Raw genomic sequence first — 21,396 nt, 5'->3', positions numbered from 1 at the left:
ATGAAAGAACATATACAAATAAATGATATGTTTGTGATGATTTTTGCTTATACGAACCGTGTTGTTGATGTGCTGGGGGATGGTCTCGTATGGAGGCTGGTTCTGGCTGCAGATAGCCAGCCAGACGTACCCCTTATCCCCCTCTATGAGCCAGCAGTCCCCCCGGACCGGCCCGGGCAGCCGCAGGAGCACCAGGGCCGACAGCAGGAGCGAGAGGAGCAGGGAGGGTGAAAGAGAGGAGGCGCAGAAGGAGCTGAGATGGTTTCTGCCGGCCATTGTGAAGAATTAGGGTTGTCTGGGACCCTTGTCCTGAAAGAGCTCAAAGTGGGAGTGGTGGGGTGGTGTTGTTGGTGGTTGGGGGTGACGACCGGCTAATTAATCGCCCGTACACCAGCAGAGGGCGGAGCTTTATCAGCGAGTCAGCAGAGACACACCCTCCAGTAGGCCGGAAAGTCGGTTCAGTAAAAAAAAGGAAGTGGGTATCCACAGCGTGATTAGAGATTAGCTGGCTGTTTAGAGGGGCATCTGGCCGCCATTTTAGGTGTTCTAAGTGGACAGGCGTTGGATGGCGGAGCCAAAACTACTTTTCATGGTCCATGTACGGTGGAGCGTCAATGCCGGCGATGGTGAGGGGGAGGGACCTCACAGGAAATCAGGAGAACCTGAGAGGAAATAGAGCGATCCAATGGAGATAGAGAGAGAGATGATTGAAACAGAGAATGAAAGAAAGAGAAAGGTGTTAGCGTTAATCAGGGGATAACTAATTAAGCAAAGGCATGAAATTGTTACACTCATGATCCCCAGATGGTGTTCATTTAGTTGAGTCCAGGTATCATTTCTTAAAGAAGAGGATTAAGAATGAGAGAGGTTATATTAAATCGAAAGAAGAAAGAAAAATACTGATAGGAATCTAATACCCGTACCACCAAATCCCTTGAAGGTATTGCAACGCCATGATTAATCAATTTGATGGTATAATTATTTCACTAAAATCCTATTAAAGCCCTGAGAAAGATATTTTGACACATAAAATTAGAACCAGATCTATTTCTGTTAGTAATTATTCATGTTCAATTAAAAATATGTGTGAGTCGTGTGATGATACACTTCATCTTTTTTAAACATGCAATTTGCCAATCAAATGAAAACAATATGAATACTAAGGGAATACCTTTTCCTTATTTTTTATAACTCCCTAAATTGTTAGTTGCAATTTATTAGGCCTTTCCATTTTATGATATAACAAAACAAAAACCACTTTCATAGCGCATGATTGTTATTTTTTTTTTAGGAGGGTCATTTCGGGCTGAGGGAGTGAGACAAGTCAAGCGTTTTGTTTGTCAGTTCGAGCGGCTTCACAGATTGCTAACTGACACTTAGCCAGTTACCTCTCCCTCTTGTGGGATTAATTCAGGATTAGGACCTAATCCCGCGTAAAATCACCCGCATGTCATTTCCACAGATCCAACTCTCTTTAATTTGTTTCCAAAGTTCCCATTTCCCCTTGAAAGTTATACCTAGCTTAAGCATCAAATGTCACTTAATAGAGGCAGAAGTGGTTATTAACACATTCCCTCTCACTGTGACGATTTGAGAGTAAAAAAACGTCCCTGATAGATTTTGTCCTGATGTTCGACAAGAAGCAAGACAGACTATTTCGGTAACCAAATCTATTCCCAAGTAATGGCAACCTTTTTGGGTTTCCTTTGTTACACCAGCACATTCTTAATAGATTTCTTCCAGCTCTTTTGGCTTTTAGATCATGCACCCAATTAAGCCCTTTGGCAACCGCTCATTTCACTGCTAGTGCCAACATGGCTGCTCACTTGGAATCTGTCATCCTTAACAAACCGACATAAACAATCAATTTTGTCAAGTGAGCTGTGTGGTCCTCGTGATCTATGACATGGTGCGTACCTTGCCAAAGAGCACATCAGCATCTATGGTTGTTTGAGGGTAATGGTTTTCTTTTAATGCATCAACCTCCCAGCCATGTAGCAAAGAATCTGTTCAAAGGTTAACAGGAAGAGGAAGCCCTAACTAGAGCCGTGGCAAACGATGACTCCAGGTCACAACCAAAATGTCTGACTTGACCGATGGAGACAGAGATGGTTGACAGAGAGAGTCAGATAAAGAGAAAGTGAGAGAGACAGAGACAGATAGTCAGACCAGACAGAGCAAGACAGAGAGAGATACAGACAGCAAGACAGAGAGACAAAGAGAGTGGGAGAGTGATTGAGAAAAAAGACAGAGGCAGAGATACATATTTATATAGACAGAGAGAGAACCAGCCGGTCACGACAGAGAGAGTTATTTGAGGAATTTGACCGTGGTGATGAGAGAGCAGAACAAGGTATAAAGGATATGTTGACAGCTTTATTTCTTATTTATCTATTTATTATATATATATATTCATACCATGGTCTGGGGGAATACTCAATTCAGATTGGCTGCAGGGTGCGCATTAACCCCTGATGTATGGACATCTACTAAGTAGTTTCAGTCAAATTTTATGTTCAGCCTTCAAAACGAGAGCTGGTCAATTGTGAAAAATGAATTAAACTGTAATCAGACAAAGCGGTTATATAGACCCTAGAGTGTCTGTGGTATAAAGGTTGGGACGAATTTCAAATAATAAATATGTACAAAGCAAAACTTTATATTTGGATTGTAAAACGCAAGAAAATAAAAATGAATGGTCTTAATTTAGGTTCTAATTCAGGTTCTAAGGCCTCCGCGTCGTCCATTTATTCTTGATAATGGACACCTCGTCGGGCATTATCCCTTACATATATATTTATTTATTTATTATATATATATATATATATATATATATATATATATATATATATATATATAGTACAATGTTCCTTACGACTGCACCACGACAGCGACCCTGTGGTGTCACTGGTCAACAGATGATGATTCAAGCTTCAGTAAAGCCTTTGACGGTTTCAGAATACCAGTTATCTTTTATTTTACAAGCAATTTACTTAAACGCAGAAGCTTGAAGTGATCAGTCACAGACTGATAGCACATTTTGGAAAAGTTTCCTGATTTGTAGTCAGGTTATAAAGTGATGCCTATGTTTATTTCTTTACGAGGTTATCTTTTACTTGCAAACCTCTGATGTTAATGAGCATATGGGCTTTACATCGGGATGGCATTAGGCACTTCATGTTTTAATACTCCACCGCAAATCACTGAAAACTGTGCAGATTATTTTCTTTGAAGTCTTGTGTTTGCAAAATCTACCTCGGAGCCGCTCAGGGAAATATGCCGCATTTACAGTTTTGGATCATAAAATAAAGCTACAGCTTTATTTTCAATGAAGACGGTATAGGTATGAGAATACAGACCAGGCGCCACATAACATAAATTATGCCAGAAGACATACTAACAAACTAACCAGCTGACCAAACAGTAGACCAATTTAACAGCCGACCGAACAGTAGACCAACTAGCCAGCTGATCAAACAGAAGGCCAACTATTCAATGGACCAAACAGAAGACCAACTAACCAACCAACCAAACACCAGACCAACTATCCAGCTGACCAACCAGAAGACCAACTAACCAACGGACCAAACAGAAGACTAACTAACCAGCGGACCAAACAGAAGACCAACTAACCAACGGACCAAACAGAACAACAACTAACTAACTAACCAAAAAGTAGACCAACTAACCAGTTGACCAAACAGTAGATCAACTAACCAACCGACCAAATAGAAATCCAACTCACCAGCTGACCAAAAAGTAGACCAACTAACCAACCGACCAAACAGAAGACCAATTAACCCACCGACCAAACAGAAGACCAAGCTACCAAGTGAGCAGTGGCAGTTGGCTCCAACATGCTCAACACGTATGACGTATTCATGATTCAATGTCTGCAGTCTAACCAGTAAGTATCCTGGAGCGGGATGCCCGAACCCCTACATTGCCCCCCTCACAAGATTTTCTGTAAATCGCCTTGGATTAAAAGCAAAAACTAAATGACTAAACAGTAACTGTTGATGGACGACCCAAGTGCTTAGCCATTGGGGTGGTTAGCGTGGTGTGATGCTCCGCTGAAGCAGTGCTAATCATTATGACTGTGCTATCTGTGAGACACAGAAGACCCAAAAGCAAGCCCTGCCTGCCACCCACCTTTAAAGAATTCTGCACAGCTCATACAAACCCATTTCCACACATCTCGCTTTCTCCCTTTCTGAATACCCTTTCAATTTACACACTCGTACATTTCTATTTGGTCTCTCCTTGTGTGCGTCTCTCTCTCTCTCTCTCTCTCTCTCTCTCTCTCTCTCTCTCTCTCTCTCTCTCTCTCTCTCTCTCTCTCTCTCCTGCTCTTAATTTCGTTTGTCAGCCTCCCCTGTGAGGACCAACTGTTGATTCTCTCTCACCTTTCGATTTCTAGATGTTCTCAGAGTCTCTCTTTCGTCCTCTCTACGCTTCCATTGCTTCTCTGTGCATCGGGAATGCTGTGTGTGTATGTTTGTTTACTGTATGTGGGTATGTTTGTGTCTCAGTACTGCTACCCGCTAATGTGATGAGGAGGGGATCCAACTCAGAACCTTCTGACTGGGAGTCAAACTGACTGGGAGCGTCTAACCATTAGATTGTCCTGCTAGCCCAGAGTGGTGGAAGGCAGGGCTCAGTTATCCCATTGTGTTGGAGTAAGTAGAACATCAGAGAGGGGATAAGCATTCTGGCTTTGTGCTCATCCTTCAACCACTGGACATGAAAGAGAGAGGAGTGAGAGGGAGGTTTACAAACAGGGAGATAGTAAGAGAGCGACAGAGATAGAGACAGAGACAGAGACAGAGACAGAGAGCGAGAGCGAGAGAGAGAGAGAGACGTATAGAAAGAGAAAGAGAGGGAGGTTAAGAGAGAGAGAGAGAGAGAGAAATTGAAAGTGGACGCATCAAGGAAAAATAACAAAGTAAAACAGATGGACACATTCAGTGGGGAAGGCGAGGTCTTGTGGAAGAGATCCAATTTATTTCCCCTTCAGAGGTTCTCTTAGCGCTGCGCTGTGTTTGGGCTCTAAACCGCTCTTTCAACGCTGACCTTTCAGGTAGAGATGGTGTTGGGCACATTCTACAGTGGTGGAGAAGGATGAGAGAAAGCGAGAGAGAGAGAGCGAGAGAGAGAGAGAGAGAGAGAGAGAGAGAGAGAGAGAGAGAGAGAGAGAGAGAGAGAGAGAGAGAGAGAGAGAGAGAGAGAGAGAGAGAGAGAGAGAGAGAGAGAGGGAAAGTCCTGGTTTAACCTTTATTTAACCGGACAGAGATCCATCTCTTTGTGAATTCCCTCGGATCGACCACCAGCACTAGGGGAGCGAGGAACAGGGTCATAAACACAATTTCCTCCCAGACAGATTACTATTGCTACTGTTACTTCTATTACATCAACTTTTACTATTCACTAACTTTTATCTAAAGTGACATTAATTCAGATCCAGGTTGAGGCGGTGTTTTAAATTATTTCACTCAAGGACCCAAAAGACAATATCACTGGGGGCCTTATCTTGCATCCGGCGCAATTGACTTTCTCATTGGCTTATGTGTCGTTGCTAGTTTACAACTGGTGCAGAGCGTTCTTTACCCTCCTGCGCCACGCCTCGGTAAATTAGGGAATGATCTTGCGCCCCAAGGGGCGGTTCGGCGAAAGGAGGAGGCGTGTTCTGGCACAAACATTCCCTGGTGCTATTTTGCAGTTTCAGAAATCACTTGCGCCACAAACCAGGAAATACCTGGTTTAAAGTCAGTGGCACCATGTTCAGATGCTATTTTAAGGGTGCATGCATAATGTTGCTTGTGCACCTCTCGCATACACTTTGCTTCTTTCATCTATTCTACCTAGTCACACTTTCTTGTTAAATTATTTGGGAAAGAACCGCTGATACAGAGGTAATAAGTTGTACTTTTAAATCAATGCCTCTGCAAACACCGTACAGTAAACACATATTGTCTTGACACAGACATCGTATACATGCCCATAACTTTTAGGATTGATGAGCATTTGATCTTGTGAAAACATTGTTTTACCGCTAGTGAGTGTTAAAAAGAATGAATGAATGCGGGTGCGTGTCCATCTGTTTAAACACAAGCAAACTAAACACGTAACGCATAATACAGTCCAGGGCAATGTATATTAACGGGGGGTCACATGCATATTAGGAATACAAGTCGATAACGATAATGCATACAACACTGATAAGAAACGATGTTTATAATGTATTGACTATATCATTAAATCGAACCACAGTTACCGCATATCATATGTGCATTAAGTTTTCTTTGCCAAAATGTATTTGAGGAATTAGTATTTCTGAAGTTGTGGAAGAAAACCTTATTCCATGTGTGAATCAGGCCATATTATTTGGCCATAAACTGAGCCATTTGAAGTTTGAAATTCATGTGCATCTGTCTCATCGGAGACTGCAGACGCAATGTCAAAATATCAACTCGTCAGATTCAAATGCGCTCATGGCTCTTAAAGGGGATCGGAGCTGGCACTCTCATTCGTTTATTGCACGTTACGCCCAAACCACACCTACGAGTAATTAGGCTACTTCAGACCAACCCCTTTTAGATTTGCGCCGGGCGCAAGAGTAATTTTTGCGCTGGTAAAATATAGCGACATCGCCTTAGAACCGCCCACAAAGCTACTTGCGCTTGGCGCTTCTCACTTGCGTTTCAGACCGTTAAAAAAGGGCCCTGGGTCTGTGTGATCCAAACACACCCTTGGGATAATCATACTTATATATCTGCATAACGGAGTGGGAGATCCTTTCGTTATGTGAAAAGATCGAACCGTTACTCTTAGAAGGGTCAAATGCATACACTCCCAAACTGTAGTGTAGAAAGAAAAAAAATGAAACACAGGTCCACTTTGTAACTTAACGACCAAATGTAAAATCTATAGCCTAAACTTACAAACGTAACCACACAAAACCATGCTTCCCGAAACATTTAGACAGATTCAGACTTGTATGCAGAAAAACACACACACCCCTTAAACAAGCATTATGTAAAGCATTCACACATTTCCCTCAGACACGCACACCCACCCACACACACACCCACACCCATACCCCCTCCCCCACACCCATACCCCCTCCCCCACACACACACCCACACACAGACAAACACACACACACACACACACACACACACAAACATAGACATACACACACCCACAGCCCATTGTTCATGCATGAGTGGTGGTGTGTACATCATTAGTCTTGGTAATTGTATTTAAACAGAGTAGGGTCTACCGTCTTGCCTTGTTAAATGTGTGACAGCCGCCAACATAAACACATTACTCATCAGAGGGGGTGAGAGCTGTGTGTATGTCTGTGTGTGTGTGTGTGTGTGTGTGTGTGTGTGTGTGTGTGTGTGTGTGTGTGTGTGTGTGTGTGTGTGTGTGTGTGTGTGTGAGTGTGTGCATGTGTGTGTGTGTGTGTGTGTTTGTGTGCACCATTGTTACTGTCGATATGTGTAAATATTAACTATGTGTGGATGTGTGTGTGTGTGTGTGTGTGTGTGTGTGTGTGTGTGTGTGTGTGTGTGTGTGTGTGTGTGTGTGTGCCATTTGTCTGTGTGGTGTTTGTGTGCAAGTCTACACACGGTTGGTTATGTATGTCATGTATGCAGTGCAATGCAGTGGATGCATGCTATTCAAGTATATTATCCCTGTTGCCACTGAGTAAGCTAGAAAGCTGTGTGTGTGTGTGTGTGTGTGGGTGTGTGTGTCTGTGTGTGTGTGCGTGTGTGTGTGTGTGTGTGTGTATGGGAGAACAAGTGTGTTATTGAGTGTGCGCTAAGGCATGAGGGATTTCAAAAGAATACAAGCGAAATGGAGAGAATGACCAACCTATGCCATCTGACTGAGAGGGACAGAGGCAGACCAGAGTGTGCACTTGATTGTGATACACTGACACACTGACAACCAGATACACAGACACAGACGGAAGACAAACGGACAAACAGACACAGACCAAAGACCCAGAGATACACGTGAGACTGATAGAATGTGACTGGATCATAAGTGGGGATGTGCACTGGGTTTGACAAGCTCACTACATCGGCCCACTTATTAAAATGTTGTGGAAAATTCCAGGAATCTCCGTTTAGAATGAATAATGACATGGACACTGTAACATGCAGTTTAGTGCGGGAAATTATGTCCTGCGTGTTTGTTTGTGTGTGTGTGTGTGTGTGTGTGTGTGTGTGTGTGTGTGTGTGTGTGTGTGTGTGTGTGTGTGTGTGTGTGTGTGTGTGTGTGTGTGTGCGTGTGCTTGTTTGTGTGTGTGTGCTTGTTTATTTCTTTGTGAGCCAATTTCAAGGTCACCCTCAGACAAATCCGCTTCTGACTAACTAAGCGTTGCGTTTCTTTCTACTTTCTCTTCCTTTTCCCCGTAAAGACAAGAGGATAATGAGCTCCTGTCAAGGATTATTAAATACCACTTCACATCTGAGGACAATATGAGGACTTTGAAATATCAATGTTTACAAAGAATGCCGCAGGTTGTTGCACAAGGACTGACATACATTTCACATAACCTTAAATGAACAGGCTTTTTTTTTAAGATGAAGGATGAAGGATTTGAGACGAAGAGAGATTAATATTATTTTATGATTCAATGCTACCTCGCCTCATTCAGACTGAAGGACTTAAATTGTTGCTATTACCGTTGTTTTTTATGTAATTGTACCAAGTGTACACTTGGCGTGAACTCATGTTAGGATTCACAGATCAGTACGTCTCCAGACCTTGCACAAATTCATCATCTCATTAATAACCTCATAGAGGTTTTTAATATTCTATCAGGGTGGAGATAAACACTGTCCACCCACAGTTAACACGTCAAATGTTACAGCAACAAATGCTCAGGCAAAGGCGTACAGACACACACACACACAAACACACAAACTCACAGGCACACACACGGGGCACTATTTTAACGGTCTGAAACGCAAGTGAGAAGCGCCAAGCGAAGTAGCTTTGTGGGCGGTTCTATGGCGATGTCGCTATTTTACCGGCGCAAAAAATCACTCTTGCGCCCGGCGCATATCGCATAAAAAGGGTTGGGGTCTGAAGTAGCCTCATTACCCGTAGCTGTGGTTTGGGTGTAACGTGCACTAATGGAGCGATTGTTGACGGGGGGACGTGACCGATAATAATGTTTTTTAATTTTTTTTTTTTTTCATGGGCCCCCCCTCCGCCTTGGGCCCCCCCACAACTGTCCCCTTTGTCCCCGCAGTCCGTCGGCCCTGTGCGCGAGGTGCACAAGCAACATTATGCATGCGCCCTTAAAATAGCAGGTATTTCCTGGTTTGTGGCGCAAGTGGTTTCTGAAACTGCAAAATGCCACCAGGGAACGATTGCGCCAGAACACGCTTCCTCCTTTCGCCGAACCGGCCCTTTGGGCGCAAGATCATTCCCTAATTTACCGACGCGTGGCGCAGGAGGGAAAAGAACGCTCTGCGCCAGTTGCAAACTAGCAACGACACATGCGCCAGTGATCAATTGCGCCGGATGCAAGATAGGGCCCATGTAGTCACACACACACACACACACACACACACACACACACACACAGACACACACACACACACACACACACACACACACACACACACACACACACACACACACACACACACACACACACACACACACAGATATGAATGAAAACACATTGTATGCCGGTAGGCGGCCATTCAATTGAAGCTGCCACAGCGTTATCAAGCAGTAACAATTCCTTAACCACCATGCAAAACGAGGCAGTTACAAAGAAGGATGTGCAACCGAATAGGCAGCAAACTTTTGGAAAAGAGGAAACTACTGAAGGACAGGAAATGGGGGATAGAGAGAGAGAGACAGGGAGAGAGAGGCGAAGGGTAAAAGAAAGCATATCTACTCCTGTTCTTTCACAGCCCTCCGCACTCTGGCCGGCATATCTGGGAGTGTTAGTCCACCTCCTTATGAGACAGGTACTGAAGGGCACTAGGAGGCCGACATCGTTGACACACACCGAACACACACACACACACACACACTCACTCACGCACACACATACACACACCGCCAGGACAGTGTATGAGTCATTCTATAATGGCTCTGAGCCCATCGAGTTTCATTATTTTGGATATTCATTATGCACGCTTACTATTTATTACATTACAACAGCAACCTACAAGAGAGCTGCTCCTGGTTGCAGCTGTGGTTTACCGCGGGTCCATTAACATCACCTTTACTCCTCAGCCATTGTTCCTCGTTCTTTGGCAGCTAACTAAACACTCTTATTTGGAGTTCGCATTGATCAACTTATCACATGACGCACAGTAAACTCATTATTTACCCTTATTCATCGCTTTCTTTTAGAAATGTGGCTATTTATTTAAGAGGTTGACTTAATTTGACTACTATGACCTTGTTGTTTGACCATTGTTTCATATTGCTCCCCTTGGTATCAGTATTCTGGGTTCCTTGTTAAAGTTTCCTTCCTCTGGGTTTTCCGGGACTTCTCCCTCCAAGCCCTTCAGAGGGCTAGGGATCAGGGATTGTCACATCATGTGGGCCAGTGTGAACCCCTTTGAGACAGGAACTGGAATTAATTTAGTTCACATTTTCTAGGAGGCACAACCTAGGACACACAATCTAGAATCCAACTTCTAGGATACTCTGCCTATTATAAACAATCTAGGATATACCTTCCAGGATACACAATCTAGGATACACATTCTAGCATGTACACAATCTAGGATATACAATCTAGGGAACGCCTTCCAGGATGAACAATCTAGGATACACATTGTAGGATCTAACATCTAAGATAGACCATCTAGAACACACATTCTAGGATTCACCATCTAGGATGCACCATCTAGGATACACCATCTAGGAAACACCATCTAGGATGCATGAAATGCATGAAGCGTGAAATGAAAGAGAAACTGTGAAAATGAACTGGAAAATAAACAAGGCTAGGCCAATTTTATTTATCACACAAGAAAACACTAATAACATCCGCTGAACCTTGCATCATATCACAAAATTAACGTGTTAAGACAAACACACACACACACACACACACACACACACACACACGCACACACACACACACACACACACACACACACACACACACACACACACACACACACACACACACACACACCCACACACACACACACACACACACACACACACACACACACACACACACACAAAAACACACATACACACAGGGCTTACCAGAAATATCTCATTCGTTTAGTCTGAATGGTATATCTGAAATTCAATTAAAATACAGACAACTGTCACTAAGCTATTAATAGCATCTTCTTATAAAGGGCTCTTCACTCCCTCCCTCTTCAGGCCTATATTAAATCATGGGCTAATGATGTCATTAGTGGAGTAAAAACATGCTCATTCACATGAGCCCGATTCCTTTGATCAGTGATGTTTAACATACGAAGCAGCAGTAGCCTCGCTGCTGTATCTGCTTACGTTACATGTTACTGTTTATGGATGCGTGTTCGTGTGTGAGCGGGTGAACTGTGGGAAATCTTCTGTCGCTTGCCGAGAACCATAGTGTGTGTGTGTGTGTGTGTCTGTGTGTGTGTGTGTGTGTGTGTGTGTGTGTGTGTGTGTGTGTGTGTGTGTGTGTGTGTGCTAGTGTGTATGTGTTAATCTATTTGCATGCCTAATCGCGTGTTTGAGTATTTGTTTGTACCTTTGTGCCTTTTTTTGTGCCATCGTGTGTGTCCGTGCCTGTGTGTCTTTGTGATTGTGTGTGAGAGCGCGTGCCTGTATGCGTGCCTCTGTGAGTGTGTGTGCCTGTGTGTGTTTGTACACTTGTATAACACCTCTTTGACAGTTCCACAGAGGGAGGCTGCAGGAGTTGTGGAGGAGTTCCCTGGTGAGGAGATTCTCACTCTGCCACGAGATACACAGCACAGACACACACAGCTCGGAAAGCTCTACCACTGGTGGGCGACAAGTTTGTGCTCAAATGTCACTGAGAGGGAGGCAGAGCGGGGGGGGGGGGGGGGGGGGGGGCATCCAAACATCTGATCGCTAAAAAACAGTGCTGGTGGCCCCTGTCTAGCCAAAATACTGGGAGCCAAGGGGCCAATGGTGAGCTCTGGGGCAAAACACACTAGCCTAAAGCCCAGAGGCCAATAGTCTGCTATCGGGCAAACACACTTGCCTCAAGCCCAGGGCCCCGTAGTGAGCTATAGGGTCAACACACTGGGAGCCTCAAGCCCAGGGCCCATACTCAGCTCTGGGGTCAACACACTGGGAGCCTCAAGCCCAGGGGCCATGATCAGCTCTGGGGTCAACACACTGGGAGCCTCAAGCCCAGGGGCCATAATCAGCTCTGGGGCCAACACACTGGGAGCCTCAAGCCCAGGGGCCCAAGGTGAGCCAGTACATACACACTAGTTGACTCATCTCAAAGGAAACAACATATTAAAGCCAAAGTTCTGCTTGGAAACTGAAGTCTGTTTGTAGTTGGATGTGCCATCATGTTTGTTGTGCAGGTCAGATATTAGGTCAGGAGTTTGATTTTATTTCTGAGAAAATGTTTTTACTTATGAGCTTCACCAGGAACAGCTTTAATGAACCTTGCTACTGGACATTGTGGCTCTCACTTGTTCTGATTCCCTGTCCATTTTATTACTCGATAACTTTTGCCTACGATGGAAGAGAAATTAAGCTTACACCCACTCACACCATAAAAACACACAATTCTATGCAACAAAAAATTCTAGTCATTGGAGATTAAGGACTCACCAACAGAAGTATCCCAGGGTCACCTCCACATCTCATCCAGCTTTAAAACATTGTTCCCGAATGTCCCATCTGGGCTTGATGAAGACCCTACCTGATCTTATCAACATCATACTAACATCACCATCAAGGGGGTCCCAGCAGCAGGTTCACATCAAGAGAACAGGGAACAGATGGACAACGCTGTGCATTCCTCTCTCATCACGGGCGAACATGGTAATCCACAGACATTACCAAGCTTCCTTTCTTCCACCAAAGGCTAAGCACACCAAACATCACGATTTAGAAAACAAGCAGATCCCCAGCCGTGGATGTGGATCAATTACTCCCCGGAGAGAAGTAGGGTTCAAACAAGGACGGCTTTTACTACCCCCTGAATCAGCCTCATCATTCCAGGCTTTTTTTTATATAACAACTTAACGATGTGCCCCAAATGGGTAGGCTGAGCTGGTCGCATTCCAATAGGAAATGAAGAGGTTGGGTTCTTCAATGTAAAAAAAAGTATCAATAAATATGGGATGGAATTTGATTTTTTAAGAAAGAGAGAGTTAACAATGCTGCTCATATAGTAGAAGGCAGTATGGCTGTTTCTTTATTTTGTTTATTGAAAGGCCCATGTATGAAGCGGCCAGGATGCTGTAGCCATGTAGACACAGAGATGATCACTTCAATTCATTAATAGTCCTCCATACCAACATGCCATACCAACATCAGGGTGGGGAGGCTGGTGTTGAATATTCATGTCTCCTAATGAATATTCGCAGAGGAATAAATAGACAGCAGCAGCTCAAAATTGTATTATATTAAATAAGAGAAAGAGCTCTTGCTCATTTATTTATTAGCAGGAACGGGAAACACATCTGAGCTATGATCGGTGGATTGAGAGCAGCGCCAGGATTTGCAGACACATACATCACAGAAATAGGAAGATGAATAAGAAGAAGAAGAAAATAATCTATTTAAGAAAGAATCCTCTACATCCTTCAGAGCTTCGTGTTAATTAAATAAACATGTAAAAGCAATCCTCTAACTAATAACGAGGGAGAATGCCACAGCACAACAGCTAAATCATTTAAGTTGGCATCAACAGACAATAGTGGTTTTGATGTGAGACTTGAGAGGATTCTATTTAGGAGCCGGAAAAAAGCAAAGTTAGAGTCAAAAATATGACGTTATATATGCAACATTATATAAGAAAAAATATATATATATGTAAGCCGATAATATTACATACCTTATGCGTCAAAACTCCTGTATCTCAAGCCTAGATGATCTAAGCAACTGTTCTAGAACTTTGAAGTCAAACCTTTGTGGAAGAAAACTGAACCTAGCTGTTCACACAACTTAACCAGTCAGACGAGATAGACGGTAAACAGAGGGGAGAGAGAGAGAGAGAGAGAGAGAGAGAGAGAGAGAGAGAGAGAGAGAGAGAGAGAGAGAGAGAGAGAGAGAGAGAGATAGACCCAGCAATTAGCTGAGGATGATGGAATTAAAGTATGATGGAACTAAAATAAAAACCTTCATATGGCATCAGGATGAGCGACAGAACGAGTAGAGGATGAGCAGACTGATGGTAATAAGGGAAGGTGAAAGAAGAAGATAGACAGGGAACAAACTTTAGAAGGGGGGAAAGACCTGAGCGAAGTTCGATGGAAGAATGCTGATTATGATATTACCAAGAAACGATATTAAACCAAATGTCTGTGTGTGTGTGTGTGTGTTTATGCACAGGCCTGAGAGTGCACGCGTCTGTGTGTGGGGCGTGTGTTTGTGTGTGTGTGTGTGTGTGTGTGTGTGTGTGTGTGTGTGTGTGTGTGTGTGTGTGTGTGTGTGTGTGTGTGTGTGTGTGTGTGTGTGTGTGTGCGTGTGTGTGCGTGTGTGTGTGTGTGCCATTAGAGGGTAGGCGTGTGTGTGTGTGTGTGTGTGTGTGTGTGTGTGTGTGTGTGTGTGTGTGTGTGTGTGTGTGTGTGTGTGTGTGTGTGTGGCTCTGGTAGGTCTGAGAGCAGTTCTCCCCTCTGTCTCATTACAGCAGGAGGAAGCGTGGAGGAGACAGATAGAGACCTGGAGGTTAACCATCAATGCCATCTCTCTCTCTCTCTCTCTCTCTCTCTCTCTCTCTCTCTCTCTCTCTCTCTCTCTCTCTCTCTCTCTCTCTCTCTCTCTCTCTCTCTCTCTCTCTCTGTCCCTTCCTCTCTCTCCCCTCCTCAGCAAGCAAAGGGGAAAGACAGAGAGTTCAAGCAGATATTGGGGGCGGAAAAGAGGGACGGAGCGCGCGAGAGAGAGAGAGAGAGAGAGAGAGAGAGAGAGAGAGAGAGGGAGAAAGAGAGAGAGAGAGAGAGGGAGGGAGAGGGGGCACGGGTCAGATGGGACTTAAAGGGTGACAAGAGAAGGATAAAGAGTAGACCTTAGAGATTAAGAATAACAGGTGATGGAGGGAGAGAGGAGTATTTATATGAGATTCAGCTGGTATGTTGAAGTAAGATGTACTGAGATGATAAAAAATCCTTTCGTGATCCAAGAAATCTTTAGTGGGTTGAAAAAGCTTTATGACAAAGGCATTAAATGACCTCCTTTAAAGTTCTCACACATGGATTTTGCCCTCCTTGAAATTAATTTGAAAACCCTATGACAAAATTTCTATTCTCAGTTCATAAAATATTATGTCATCTTTTTTTTTTTGTCTGACCTTATCAAGAGGTTACGTTAAGTTATACATCTTATGTTACGCAAGTACGTTTTCTTTGCATTTCTTTTCACCAGCTAGACATCGTTTGTCTTACTGATATTTAACTCTAGTTTAATTTTTTCTCCACACAATTTAAGAGGCCCCACAGCTCCGGTAACTTCTGATTTGATTGATGGCTCCAGTTTGCAGTACGAACAGGCAGAGCATCCTATATTCTGTTTAAGTTATTTATGTTGTGTATGTTTGATCATTAGTGGGCTTCTAAAATAGGCCGGGAAGCGAGGGAAGGAGGGGGGAGGGTGGGCTGTAGGGAGGGAGGGAGGGAGGGAGGGAGAGAGGGAGGGATGGATGGGGGTGTAGGGAGCACAGCATCTCCCCTGCCTCCTCCCATTCTCCTCCCTTGTCTCCTCTCTTTCATCCTCCCCCCTCGCTCTCCCACTCCTTTTAGACGCATGCGAGGGGCTCGCACACATTAATTAAGGAGTAAAGTGTCGTTTTGATGAGACTGTCAAACTAATTAGGACAAAAATGTACTCCGGAACCCTGCACACATCACCCACTTTCTCTAGCCAATTATCAACCGGGAAGTGTGTGTGTGTGTGTGTGTGTGTGAGCTTTTGTGTGTGCATTAGAATGTGTCTGCAAGTGCATGTTTGTGTGAGATAAAGACAGAGGTGGAAGGATGTTTTTATATGTGCGTTTGTGGTACACATCTGTGATTAGCAGTGTGTATGTTTGTATACATTGTGTGCACGTGTTGACCTGATACAGATCCAACTCCTCGCAGTCTTCTTCTTCATCTAAACCTTTGTTGTTTCAACACACTCTATTTCATGCCTCCCTCCCTCCCTTCCATCTCTCATTCCCTCCCTCGTTCCAAGCCTTCCTCCTTTTTTCCATCCTTTCCTCCCTCCGTCCCACCTTCCGACTATGCACCCATCGTGTCCTAGAGCCCATACCACCAACATCACATCGTTGAGCTTGAGTGTCTTGTACACGCTTTGGTAATAATCTGGTAATGGTAATTTGGTAATAATCACAACAACCTGTTTGCTTTCGATGTTGTAGGAGGGTGAAGGTGAGATGAATATCAAACCATATTATCTTCAGCACCAATTTTAATAAATAGGTTTAAAACGTGTATCTGTTTTTTCCAGCAATAAGGCTTAATCCTGCTTAAAAATATATATATATATGTAGATCACTTTAAAAATATAATTAATTGTAGACAAAAGGCAAAGCTGTGTTTGGATTTGTTATCCTAATGTATTCTTATTAGAAATCTCTTTGGGAGTTTGAATGATTTTGTTGGAAATGCCGCACGGAAAATGAGCCAGAACCCTGTATGATGCTTGTTTGTATGAAGTACCATAGCATGCCTTTTCTTCCCTTATCTGTTTAAGATATGTCGGCCCTTCTGGCTTCCCATGTGGCCCTCCTTTCATCCCTGTCTCTCTGTCTCTCTGTCTCTCTGTCTCTCTGTCTCTCTGTCTCTCTGTCACGCTCTCTCTCTCTCTCTCTCTCTCTCTCTCTCTCTCTCTCTCTCTCTCTCTCTCTCTCTCTCATCTTCCTCTTCCCTGTGCTACATCTTTAACTCAGCTTGGCCAACATCTGCAACAACCTTGTAATCATACTGTTCTGCATTCCTACTGTACCAACACTGTCGGCCTGAAAAGAAACAATGGGAGCAAATGCACGCTTGTGCACACTTGTGCACGCTTGTGTGTGCTTGTGCGCGCTGCTTGCCTTCCTTCCTCCTGTTTGTGTTTCTGGTGCATGTCTGTGTGCACATTTTCTCTCACGCTTACCTCTGGCTGTGTAAATGTAATGTAAGAGACACCAACCCAATTGCTTTGTTGTCATATTGTTGTGTTGAGGCCGACACATCAACATTTCACACAGACTTTAACAGTGCATTACACAGTGTGTCATATTTTCTATTAACTGGGTCTAAATGCGGTTGCATATTGTGTCATTTTTGGAAATTTTACTTTCTGCATAGTGCTTACTCGCTGAAGTGACTGTGCTTAGAGCTAAGGTGCATTCCCATGGCTTTTATTTGTGTTTCCATCTGGGATTATAAAGTACTATCTCACTACCTCTGGTAAGAGTGAATCACTCAAAGCCAAAATGTTCTGGGTTCGATCCCCATGTCGAAAGTCTATCCGTAGGCATCCTAGAGCAAGGCACCACCTAACCCCTACCTTAATGGCGTGTATTCTGAGGTCTGCAGCCGATGCAAGTTTCTTTGGATAAAGGCACTAATTAAATGTCTAAATGGTAAATTAAGTTATCGCTATCTCATGAATGAGTTTCTTAGTAACCAGCTCCGGTAATGAGGGCTTTATGATTTTTTAATTTCTCTGACACACTTCTCCCCATAATGGAATCCCTGAGCGACCTGTATCGTATTGTGTTGACTGTGTCACCGACACCATCCTTCATCCTCATTCAGAGAGCGAGCCGCAATCTCAGCAACACACTCAATGACGTACCCTGAGGAAGCATAATATCCTCACTGAGACCCCTCAATCGTTTATCTTAGATGGCAGGCAACTGTTTAACAGCCAACATGTATTGGTCCAATCGATCGACCGCACGACATATATCTGAATGAATAATCACAAACAAACAGACAAAAGTCAATACTAATGTTTTGTTTTTCAGCTACTGGGGCAGCAGTAGCTCAGTAGGTAGAGCGGGTTGGCTGGAGTGTCAAAGTGCCCCTGAGCAAGGCACCTAACCCTAACTGCTCCCGACGAGCTGGCTGTCACGGTTGACTCCGACATCGGTGTGGGAATTTGTGAATGAATGGGTGATTGTCAGGCAATATTGAAAAGCGCTTTGGATGAAAGTGCTATTTAAATGCAGTCCATTTACCATTTGTCTAGTACAACATGAGTTGGCATCATAATCTCTCTTCTCTGGCCTCACACAACATCTCAAATACGGCAACTGTATTTTCTGTACAGAATAGGGTCAGAGTGATACTCCTTGACGGTCAGCAGTGTCCAAGCAATAAACTTAAGTTTCTGTTTTGTTTGCAGTCTTTTAGTTAATTACTAAAGTAGGAGGATAACTTTGAGGAAAGCGTTAGAGTAATAAATGGGTTTCGTCCTCATCTCTGGGAGTTTTAACAAGGGACTTCTGAGACTAACCCTGGTTACCTGGTTCTGATTCATGCAGTCCTGAGGGTAATGAGATCAAGCACCTTTACTCATAGTTCCGGTCAATCCTCAGGGAACCATGGTTCTGTAAGGTAACAAAGAACTGCTCTGGCTCAGCCCCTGTGTTCCTAAATCAAATCAAATACATACAGGTGGTTCTCTTAGCATGAGAGCAATAAACCCCAGGTCCCCACTCCATGAATCTAATCTCCACACAGGAGTGGATTGGAGCTCCTATAATACACTTTGCCTCACGTGAGGCCTGACAAAAGGCCAGTAGACACCCCATCATGAATAATCTGTGCGAGGGAAGAGGGATGCTCAGAAGGCTGCTGTGCGGCTGTGCGGCGAGCTGGCAGGATACGGTCCAGCTGTTGCCAAGGAGAGACGGTCACCGGGGGCGACTGCAACCAGCTGCCGCTCTGGCTTAAAGAGGTGCACTTGACTTGAACGACTGCCCCCCCCCCCCCCCCCCCCCCCACCCATCCCCGAACCCCCACCCATACCACCACCCTCCAGTCAGAGAGTCTGTACACCTCGCCAGGTTGTTAGGAGTCTGACCGGCTGCGGGAGAACACACGTGATGTTGTCCTCAGTAAACCGCCCGCCTCGAGCTGGCCAAGTGATGCGGTTTATATAATGCAGAGCGTATTAGGTAGTCCAAGGGATGTAGGCCATGCAGTACAGCAAAGTGAAACCGTTTAAGTGATATAGAGTATGTTATACAGCCTGGGACTGCGTTGATTTGATGTAGTATATACGATGTAGTATACCTGATGTAGTTCATGCCGTTTATATGATATTGTTTATGTGATGTAGCTTATATGATGTTTATAGTTGATGTGATGCCGTTCTTTGTTGTGTTTTATATAGTGTATTTAATAAAGTGTATTCAATGTAGTAAAAGTGATCCAGTTTATGTGCTATAGGGCATGTAATACAGTGTATTTGATGTAGTATATGTAATGTAGTATATTTGATAAGGAGACTGTAATACAGTGTCTTTGATGTAGTAAAAAGTGATGCAGTTTATTTGCTATAGGGTATGTAATACTGTATATTTTATGTATTATAAGTAATGTCGATTAATCTGATATGCAATATGTGATACAGTGTCTTAGATGTAGTAAAAAATGATGTAGTTTATGTGATACAGAGCACGCACAGCTAATGTGAAATGGGAGCTTTGAACACATTTCCTCCCTGGATCCCAATCCTCTCCCTGCCTGCGGCCAGTGCCCTCATTAAGACCTATTTTAACGCTCCAAAATTACCATTCTCCATCCATTCGTCATGTGTTTAATAGATGTCACCTTGCTGGTTGTTCAACATCACTAAACGGCAGTCTTCAGACCCGGCCGAGACACGCGGCAGCACCAGGCGGTGGCAGACACGACCGGGTGATTCATGACTCGGTTTGGATGGTTTGTGTTGTTTGTCCTTCCTGGGGGAACACACAGACACCAGCCGGCCAGGCAGCTGGCCTTATGAGCCATTGGGGGGGGGGGGGGGGGTGCCTTCATAGTCTTGTTGAGTTGGATATTGTTTAGTTAAAGATTCTTATCTTGTATTGATTAACCTACCAGTGTGCATAGATTCACAGTCTATCTAATCAAAACTATTTTGTATATATCGTCTGACTGTATCCAGAGTGATTCATTTACAATTTGAGTTTGATTTTTGATTCATGTGTATGAGTGATTGCTTATGCTTTGGATTATATTTACGATAGATTATATTTGTATAATATATATAAGTGATGGGCGATACTCGCGATGATAGCATTGTTAACGCAAATTCGTTTTGTGCATAAGACAAATTGTGCACAAGACAAATTGTGGACAAGACAAGGCGTCATTATGTTTAGTCACGGAGAGAATGAATGCCTTTCCTGCATTTAACATAATTCCTCATTAAATGGCCTCCAATCCCAGTGCAGACAGGCTTCACTTAACCATGTACATGTACATATAGGCCGTTCAGTGATCTGGGCTATAATAACGGATAATAACCAGCCTGTCCCTTACTGGAGAGTGGGCTTCACTCAACCCGTCGGTGGGTTTTATCTTTTATGTTTGCGCACATAAGAGTAGTTCTGTTTTTATTGTACTTATTATAATGACACATACTTATGTGTCATTATTCTACCATCACCATGTCATTTTAGTATAAAATATAGTCTAAAGTATAATCATAAATGGTAATCCGGTTGATGCCGTTTAGAGGAATATTGAAGTCTCTAAACGGCATCACCCGAGCGTTACGTAGTGCTACGAATGCAGACAAAATCTCTCAATGTCAAAACAGCTCAATGTCAAAACCAGGCTTTCCTGAAACCTAGCCTTTATGACAGCGCTGTCTGCGGTAGCTGGACCTCCGGGCTGAGCTTCAAACTGTATTGGCCCCTCTGGTTATTCATGTTTTTAATTGTTATTAATTGTTGTTTTGGCACAATTTATTTGTGCCAATGACGCATTGATCAACTTGTTTCTGCGGGCACAAAACTCCAATCAATAATGAATGAAAAGTATATGCGGTTGACGGTTGATCAACAGTTGCTTTGGTTGGAGTTGTCAAACTGAATGACGTTGGTGAGCTTTTTCTTTTAAGAAAAAAAATGGATGTGGATGGCAGGGGGCCCGCAGCAGGGAGACTATAAATAATCAAGTTCCCTTTTAATAATGGTTTTAATTACCATGAGTTGTGATTTGAGCAGATCGGTAAAAGCCTTAC

At 43.6% G+C, this 21,396-nt stretch overlaps 1 protein-coding gene across 1 annotated transcript in view; it reads right to left on the bottom strand.

Annotated features, from left to right (window-relative positions):
* LOC115541013 (protein phosphatase 1 regulatory subunit 29-like) overlaps window positions 1-21,396 on the bottom strand; it is a 97,756-nt gene that overhangs the window by 4,914 nt on the left and 71,446 nt on the right. The window contains exon 3 of the mRNA XM_030352729.1: window positions 58-662. Coding sequence (XP_030208589.1) covers window positions 58-276 — 219 coding nt within the window. The 5' untranslated portion in view covers window positions 277-662. The remainder of the gene's footprint in view (window positions 1-57; window positions 663-21,396) is intronic.

The sequence above is a fragment of the Gadus morhua genome, chromosome 3, assembly GCF_902167405.1.
Source record: "Gadus morhua chromosome 3, gadMor3.0, whole genome shotgun sequence".
Taxonomy (NCBI): domain Eukaryota; kingdom Metazoa; phylum Chordata; class Actinopteri; order Gadiformes; family Gadidae; genus Gadus; species Gadus morhua.
This window is presented reverse-complemented; position numbering and strand designations above follow the sequence as displayed.